General features: G+C 50.2%; 1 protein-coding gene across 1 annotated transcript; it reads left to right on the top strand.

Moving 5' to 3' along the window:
• The first annotated feature begins 3,200 nt into the window (after positions 1 to 3,200).
• On the top strand, positions 3,201 to 7,497 carry AGO7 (Argonaute family protein). Its single transcript, XM_078586415.1, has 3 exons — positions 3,201 to 3,824; positions 4,332 to 5,472; positions 6,008 to 7,497. The coding sequence occupies exons 1-3, from the start codon at positions 3,641 to 3,643 to the stop codon at positions 7,428 to 7,430; spliced, it is 2,748 nt and encodes a 915-aa protein (XP_078442541.1). The 5' UTR covers positions 3,201 to 3,640; the 3' UTR covers positions 7,431 to 7,497.
• The last annotated feature ends 1,486 nt before the right edge of the window (positions 7,498 to 8,983 follow it).

The following is an 8,983-nucleotide window of genomic DNA, read 5'->3' as shown; positions in this document are numbered from 1 at the left end:
TGTGGTCGGTAAGCCAATCACACATTCCACATCTCGTTCCATATTCATTAATAGAACACATTCATTATAGTGCACGTGTGATGCGTATAATGAAGTCCATGAATACATGATCGGACTTAGTGAATTATGATGAGATCGTAATGCAGAGATCACTCGTCTTTAAGCATGTGTTCTAAACATTCCTATTCAAAGGATACACGAGAAGGACATCGAAGTATCCGGATAGAATAGCACTATCTAGCCTCACTCATATGATGAGTATTGCCGGTCCCGTAGCCATTAGTGTGCCGACACTAAGGATAGATAGTGGGTGCTCTTTAGTGGAAAGAGTTCACTGAATTGATCCGTACGAATCCCTGAATGGTATTATACCGAACAGTCAATCAGGTTGATTCACGTCACGGTTGTGTAAGTGGTCCTTAGACCTGAGACACCAAAAACGTCTTTTGGACGGACGGTTGTACTTTGGCTATGGCAAACGAGTCTCTAATCATGGGATTCTAAACGGTCTTAGTTCGGGTGCATCAAGAAGTACACGAAGGCGATTGAGTGATCAAGATGGGATCGTCCACCCTCGGTATAAGAGGTGACAGCTCAAGGAAGATGATGCGATGAAGTCCTTGGCCAAGGCAGTGAAATATCGGAGAAGAGTTCTCCGATGATTTCCGAATGCATCAGTACTAACTCGGATGATCGATTAGGGTTTGACAGTTGACCATACCCTAAGTCGTCCAAGGAGCATCAAGTGGATGAGGGATTATAGATACACGGTAACCGATGACAAACAGGTTCCATGAGTGAGTCGATACACACTCCTTTGTATCTTCTAGGACACGAGGTGTAGCTTGGCACCCCACGTGTCGGAGTCTCGACCTATCGATTGGGTTAAATCGATCCGACATTAATTAATCTATATGATGATATAGTTCATTAATTTGGAAGTCCAATAAAGGTTATTGGGCCGCTGGAGTTGTTAACTAGACTGATACATGGGCCTAGAGGGTCACACGCAAATGGTCTTTTGGACGTTGTAAGATATACTTAAGTTTTGGGGGTTTTTATGAAAAATACCCACTTAGTATAAATAGGGGAAGGCCCTGAACGAAATTCACCCAGGCCAGAATTGTTCAGGGGCCTTTCCCCTTCTTCTCCACTCTCCCCACACCCCCTCTCCACCCCTGATGTGGTCGGGACGACGTAACGACGCCGACGGAGATCGAACGGGGCTCGTCTATGAGAATGAGGAGATCCGACGTGCCGAGGATCGTGTGGATACATCTAGAGGCTGCACACTTGAGCAGCTCGACTCGGCTTGCTCTGGGATCGAAGAAATCACGAATTGGATTCGTGTGAAGGTACGTTGTTTAATATTTTTATCGATGCCGTTCGATTCGCAATTACATTTTCCGCTGCGCATCGTTTTGTTCTATTTATCCATCTCAAGGCCACCAGAACCCAACACCGCCCCCCCTCCCCTTCCGGCCCTCCCCGCCGTCCCTTCCCCCCCTCCCCTTCCGGCCCTCTCCGCCGTCCTCACCCACCCCCTCACCCCCCCCCCCCCGCCCCCTTCTCTCCACCCTCCTCCTCCCGCGGCCCCCCGTCCACCCACCATCGCGTTCGCCGCCTTCGCTGGCACTGTCTTCTCCGGCGACGCCGTCTGGGCGACGGCGGCGCCGTCGTGGCCCCTCGTCTGACGGTGCCGCCGCATCATATTAATTTTAATTATTAATTATTAATTATATTAATAATTGAACATAGTAATTATACCACTTGTATTAAGAATTAAATATACTTATTTTATTTTCCAAATCGTATTTAAAAAAGGTTTTAAAATCCTTCTAAATGTGCGAATTTAGTGCGGTGGGCTTTTCCGCACAAAAGAGCACTGCACACTGCACACTGCATAGGCTGTTTTGTGCGTGCGAAAATTCGCACACTCAGTGCGAATTTTCGCACCGCACCGCACGACCATCTATAGCTCCAAGCAGTGAGGCCGGCACATGCCAGTTCCGAGCAAAAAACCTAGCTCGAGATTTTACCGTGTGACATCCATATATAGAGAAAGACATAACGCGAGTGCGTATTTTTTTTTCTGGGCTGCCCAAACAAAAGACAAATGTCATACTCTCTCTCTCTCAAACCTCCTAACTTTGAAGCAGACCTATCTTCTCTCTAAAGATTGGAATAATTGAATATCAATGGGAAAACATTTATGGGTCCTTTAATCATTCCCGAACTTTTAACGATGGGTAGGAACTTGCTCACATAGTTAATCTATTGTGTTAGATGACATGCATTTTCGACCACAAAAATGTCAACTATTTTAACTATTTAAATCAACTTGGGATTTGTTTTATGCAGATAATTGTTTCCCTCATGGATATTCGTGGCCGATACTTTGCCATGCGGGATTCTCTCTCTCTCTCCCTCTCTGTCCACAAGACTGAGCTTGGAAGAGAGACCTATTGTCTTTGAAATATGTCATCATTATATATTTACTGCTGCATTAACTGTTGGTCTTGAGTCTTGTCAGAGAGCACAACTTTCTCTCTCTCTTCAGCTTGCAGGCGTGAGTTGCGGCTCCTGGTTTTTAGAGCAGTCCACGCAACACTGTCTAATTAATAACGTTTTCTCCAATCTGTCAGTGTAAAATTACGAAATCCTGTTCATGGCCTTCCATGGTGCGATCATTCGATGCGTCAAATCATTGGGTGGCCTTCCGACAGCCTCTTCAGTACCCATCATGTCGGAAATCTATTCGAATATCCGAGGAGCCTAGTTATTTCTACGGATCGCCCCTAATCCTAGATTGTTGTTAATGCCACGCTCTATCATCCCTTCCATGAAAATGAGTACACTGCTGCTTCTTCTGTCTTCGTCTTCCCCGCAGAGAACACTGTCTTCAGTCTCTGTTTTTTGTTTAAATCTTAGACCCACTGTACTGCTTCAACCTCTTCTTTGTCGAAAGTTTACCTCCTTTTGCAAGAGCCTTTTTTTCGCTAAGGCAAGCTGCCACGCTCGCTTACTCTTCTTCTTTCGCTGAAGTTCAGCAACCAGCCGACTTTTTACAGTTGTATCTTACGCTATTCTCTCGCTAAGCCAAACTATCTATCTCTTTTCTGCAGGCCTACTTTTTCCACCACTTATAAATCCGAAGAAAAGCCGCTCTCTCTCTAAGACCAACTGTCTTGTCGATCGTCCCCGTTTTTATCACTAAGCTTTTCTTCTGCAAGTCCCCCTTTTCCACCGCTCCCCAAATCGGAAAAGGGTATTCTCTCTCTATGACCAACAGCGCAGCTCTCACAACCTGCTCTGTATTTACTTCATATCATCTTCAAACTCTGGAGAAGCCTTTTCCCTGATCTCCGAAGAAACAAAGGAGCTGTTCTGTCCCCCTCTCTCTACCGATCTCCTATCTCCCGCCTCTCTCTTCTTCTCTCTGCAAAACTGCAACTTTCTTGGTCAGCCTGCTACCGCAACAATAATGCGCAAGGATTAAATAGTCCTCTGCGCAGATTCTGCGGAGCTCTTTGTCTCTTTCTCTCTCTAACTCCCTTGCTTATCTGCCCGTCTGTCTCAGGCCCTCTACTTCACCTTCTGTCCCGCGTTCGTCTTCTTCCTCTTGAGAGAGAGAGAACCCATGGACGATAACGCAAAGTTCAGCCATCGTCTTCCCCATCCACACCATCTTCTTCTTCGTCACCACGGTTTTAGCTTTAATGACGGAGCTACCTGTTACCAAGCCCACCCTCCTCTTCTTCCTCTTCTTCCTTTGCCGCCGCTTCTTCCTTCTCGTTCTCCTCCGGTTCTCCCCACACCAACAGGTACATACCTTCATCTCTCTCTCTCTCTCACGATTACTCTTCATCTTGCTCTCTCAATTTCTTGATCTCACTCTATCTCTCTACTCTCTTATCACCATTTCTCTCTCATGATCTTTCTTTCTCTCGATTATTATTTCCTTCTACTTGTCCATCTTGCTCTCTCGCTGTATCGCCCTACGATCTCTCCTTCTATCATCCTCCCTCTAATTTTCTATCTTACGTTTCTCTCACTAACTCGCTGCCTTATTCTCTCTCGTTACCATCATCTATGTCTCTCTCATTTTATTTCTTTCCTTCTCTATTTCCATCTTGCTCTGTATTTTCTCACTCTCTATCTCTCACTACGATCTCTCCTTGTTCTCCCATCCTCTCTTACTCTCCCTGTTCTCTACCTCTGTTTCTCCCCACTCTCTCACTTTCCAACTCTCAATTTCTCTCAATTTTACTCTATTCTGTCTCACGATCTCTTTCACTCTCTCTCTTCCATTGTTTCTCTCTCATGGGCAGTCATGGAGGCGCCGAGGAAGAAGCCGAGCTACCCAGTTGCGAAGAAGGAAATTCTAACAAAGGCGGGGATCGCCAAAAGGCCGGACAGCGGGGGAAAGGAAGGCCGCCAGATTCTCCTCGTCGCAAACCACTTCAAAGTCGAATTCGACCCTTCGCAGAGAATCTTCCACTACGACATCGACATCTCTCCTCGCCCATGCAAAGATCTCGCCAGACAAGTAAAGAAGAAGCTCGTAGAAGCCAAAGGCGGCGCCTTTGGCGGGGCCGCCGCGGCCTTCGACGGCCGACGCAATCTCTACACCCCCACCGAGCTCCCCCTGCCGTCCGATCGAGCCGAGATCATCATCTCTTTGCAGGATAAACGGTTCAGAGTCTCCGTCAAGCTCGTCGCCAAGCTCTCCGCCGGAGGCCTCGCCAAGTTCCTTCAGAACGAAGCTCCTCTCCCTCCTCAAGATCTAATCCACGCGTTGGACGTCGTTCTGAGAGAAGGCGCGATGGACAGGGGGAGTTTTCTCTCCGGTCGGTCGTTGTTCTCCGGCGGCGCCGCCGAGGAGATCGGCGGCGCCGCCGTGGCCCGGCGGGGCTTCTTCCAGAGCCTACGGCCGACCCGACAAGGCCTCGCCCTTAACGTAGACCTCTCCGTTATGGCCTTTCACGAGCCCGTTAACCTCATCTTCTACCTCCAGAAGCGGTTCGAGTTTCTGAGAGACTTGCCGCAGAGGAAGAGCAGAGCTCTCACGTTGGAGGAGAGGAGGGCGGTGGAGAAGGCGCTGAAGAGCTTACGCGTCACCGTCCGCCACCGTCGATCAGATCAGCGGTTCAAGATCTTGGGATTGACGGAGGAGGCGACGGCGGCGTTGGCGTTCAAGGATCGGGACGGAAGAGAGATGAAGATTGTGGAGTATTACAGGGAGCAGTACGAGATTGAGATTCAGTTTAAGAGTTTGCCGTGCTTGCAGATGAGCAGGAGTAAGCCGTGTTTTCTGCCGATGGAGCTTTGCGATGTTTGCGAGGGGCAGAAGGTGTTGGGAAGGTTGACGGAGGAGCAGATAGCGAAGCTCCGCCGGTTGGGTTGTCAGAGCCCTCGCAAGCGCCGCCAGTCTATTGACTCTCTCATGGCTGGCCCTGCCAGCCCCGCCAGGTCAGCCCTAACTGTGCTCGCATAGGAAGAAGAACATGGAGAGGTGGATCCTCTGGAAGAGATGAGGAAGAAGTTGTAGTAGTAGTAGTAGTAGAAGATGATTAGTGAGAAGTTGTAGTAGTAGTTGAGGAAGATGATTGGGAAGAAGTTGTAGTAGTATTAGTTGTAGAACAGTAGAAGACGATGAGGAAGAAGTTGTAGTGGAAGAAGATGATTAGGAAGAAGTTGCAGTACTGGTAGAAGATGATGAGGAAGAAGTAGTAGTAGAAGATGGTGATGAAGATAATGATAGTGAATAAGAATTGACGATGATCAATAAGAAAGTAAGAAGAAGAAGAACATGATGACGATGGTGATGATGATTGATAAAAGAAGTAGAAGAAGAAAATGATGACGACGACGAATGAGTTACACAGCAGAAGAAGATTGAGAAAAGACGGTCAAGAAGAAGGAGATGATGAATAATAGTAAAGATGACGAAGGAGAAGAACATGATGATAAAGATGAATTATAAACCCGTTTCTTTGCCTTGCAGTGGGCGGTATGCAGCGGGGTTCAACCTGAGGGTGGCCACAGAGATGACGAGGGTAACAGGACGGGTGCTGCCGCCGCCGAAGCTGAAGCTCGGCGACGGCGGCCATGTCCGAGAGCTTACCCCGAGCCGGCACGACCGGCAATGGAGCCTGGTCAACAGCCATGTCGTGGAGGGCTCCTGGGTCCGCCGCTGGGCTCTCCTCTCCTTCGGTGGCTCCCCTGACCAGCTCTCCACTCTCTCCAGCTTCGCCTTGCAGCTCTCCAACCGCTGCCACCAGCTCGGCATCTCCCTTGCCCACACCCCCGCCGCGCCACCGCAATTTGAGCCCATCCACATACTCTCCCACCCCCCCTCCCTTGAAGCAAAGCTCCGCCGCCTCCTCGCCGCCTCCGGCGGCGAGCTCCAGCTCCTCATCTGCGTCATGGAGAAGCGCCACCGCGGCTACGCCGAGCTCAAGCGCATCGCCGACACCGCCGTCGGCGTGATCAGCCAGTGCTGCCTCCTCTCCAATTGCGCCAAGCCCACCTCCCAATTCCTCTCCAACCTCGCCCTCAAGATCAACGTCAAGCTCGGTGGCTGCAACGTCGCCTTATCTGGCGGTGCGGCGCTCTTCTCCGGCGACGACGACGCAGCCATCTTCATGGGCGCCGATGTCACCCACCCGCACCCGCTCGACGATGCCAGCCCCTCTGTCGCCGCTGTCGTCGGCTCGCTGGAGTGGCCAGCGGCGAACCGTTATGCCGCCGCCATGCGGTCACAGGCCCACCGAGAAGAGATAATTCAAGACATGGAGGGCATGGCAGGGGAGATACTCAGAGAATTCAGGGCCCGCCAAGGGCGGCTTCCGCAGAAGATCGTCTTCTTCAGGGATGGGGTCAGCGAGAGCATGTTTCAGCGAGTGCTGAAAGGCGAGCTGGCCGCCATTAGAGCTGCTTGTGAGAAATTCCCGGACTACCATCCAAGGATAACCTTCGCAGTGGTGCAGAAGAGGCACCACACGAGGCTGTTCGGGGGAGCAGGGGAAGAAGAGAACGTTCCACCGGGGACGGTCGTTGATACCGTTATAACTCATCCTGGGGAGTTTAACTTCTATCTGTGCAGCCACTGGGGAGCGAAGGGGACGGCGAGGCCGACCAGATATCACGTTCTGTGGGACGAGAATTCGTTCTCTTCGGACGAGTTTCAAGGGCTGGTGCACAGTCTTTGCTACACCTTTGCTCGTTGCACTATGCCTGTGTCACTGGTGCCGCCGGCATACTACGCGCATCTCGCCGCTTACAGGGGGAGGATGTATCTTGCGGACGGCAGCGGCGGTAGCGGCGGCGGGGGGACGCTGGCTGTATACCGCGCAGCGGGGGTGCGGTGCGCGGCGCCTCTGCCCAAGGTGAGGGACAGTGTCAATAAGTTGATGTTCTTTTGCTGATGAGGGTGGAGCTTCTTCAGGAGTGATAATTGGAGAAATGGGTGGAGAGAGAGATCTTATTTGTTCATATTGTCTCCATGGTTATCTGCATGCTGGATGGATGGAGAGAGACATGGAAATAGAAAATGATTCGAGGGAGTGTAACTTTTCATTGATAGAATAAGAGCAGAATAGAGTGGAAGTAAATGGATGTAAATAGAAGTGACCGTGAGAAAGCGCGATTAGATGGGTAGAAAGAAAAATAATTCAAGATTTGTCCAATTTAAGTGACTTCATAGTTGGAGGATAGAGAGGTAGTATAAGGGCCGGGAAAATGTGAATTTAAATAGGGAAATAGAACATGCCATCCGATGGAGAATAAGATCAGAGTGAGTGCAGATGGAGCAAACGGAAAAAAAAAGAAATAGATGGATTTGTATACAAAACGTGACAAGAAAATTTACAAACAGATGGGTACGATTACATGGATGGGTGTCTGTCAGAGAAATCCAAAGAAAGGAAGGAAAAGAATGCAAGATTCGGCCAATTTAAGTGACGCAGTAATAGGAGGATAGAGATGTAGTGGAGACAAGGAGAAAACATGAATAGAAATCTTGAAAATAGGGCGTGCTTTTTGATGGATAGAGGGAGAAAATGATAGAAAAAGGATGCTAGAAAGTATCACTTTACATGACGTAGTAGTGGGAGGATAGAGAGGTAATAGAGAATAGGGAAAATGTGTAGAGAAAATGTGAAAATAGGGCGTGCTTTTTGATGGATAGACGGAGAAATTGATAGAAAAAGGATGCTAGAAAGTGTCACTTCACATAACATAGTAATGGAAGGATAGGATGGTTTTTGGAGAAAACAAAAAAAGAGAAATAGATGAACAAGATACATAGAAATGACGACAGTAAAGCATGCTATTTGATGGTGTTAGGCCACTAACTAGGCGGCATTTCCTGCCCAGAGGCCTGCGTGCTTATTGGGAGGGTGTGTCCGTTGTATTTGGCTCACGACATTTTAAGTACTGAGTCATAATGGATAGTGATATCCAAATACCTGATCTATTAGGCCATTGCCACTGTCAGTGGTGATTCACAACAGATTGCGCACGTGCCCGTCCACGCCTAGAGCGGGACGGATCAGATACGGTCCGCGCGTGCTGGACGCGCGGGCTTATCGGCGTGTGCGCGCCAAGCACTACGCACCAAAGCCAAGCACCACGCGCGGGCGCCAGCGCTACGCGTCAGCGTCGAGTGCTGCGTGCGGGAGCGAAAGTGCTGTGCGCGGGTGCGGGACGCGCAGGCCGGCCGGCATGCCGCGAGTGCAGAACGCGGAGTTGTGCGGGGTGCCGCGCAGCGGCCGCGCGGGCAGCGCGCGCATTGCGTGTGCGGGGTGCGTGGTAGGGAGACATCCCGCCATGAGACTAAGGCAAGTGGCGCACAGAGAGCGCCGAGACGGCATAGCGGGCGCGCAACGCTCCTACGGGTAGTGCTGGACGCGCAGCGCCCAGCTCGGGGGCGTCGAATGCGGCGGCGTCGCTCAGACTGCGCGCTAGAGTGTTGACATGG

The sequence above is a fragment of the Wolffia australiana genome, chromosome 14, assembly GCF_029677425.1.
Source record: "Wolffia australiana isolate 7733 chromosome 14, ASM2967742v1".
NCBI lineage: Eukaryota > Viridiplantae > Streptophyta > Magnoliopsida > Alismatales > Araceae > Wolffia > Wolffia australiana.
Note: the sequence above shows the minus strand (reverse complement) of the source record. Positions and strands in the feature narration are given on the sequence as shown.

Excerpts from the sequence above, each read along its gene's own strand:
- AGO7 (XM_078586415.1), top strand. The coding sequence starts at position 3,641 with ATGGACGATAACGCAAAGTTCAGCCATCGTCTTCCCCATCCACACCAT. Across the intron at positions 3,825-4,331 it reads GGTTCTCCCCACACCAACAG|TCATGGAGGCGCCGAGGAAG; the intron begins GTACATACCTTC and ends TCTCATGGGCAG. Across the intron at positions 5,473-6,007 it reads GGCCCTGCCAGCCCCGCCAG|TGGGCGGTATGCAGCGGGGT; the intron begins GTCAGCCCTAAC and ends TTTGCCTTGCAG.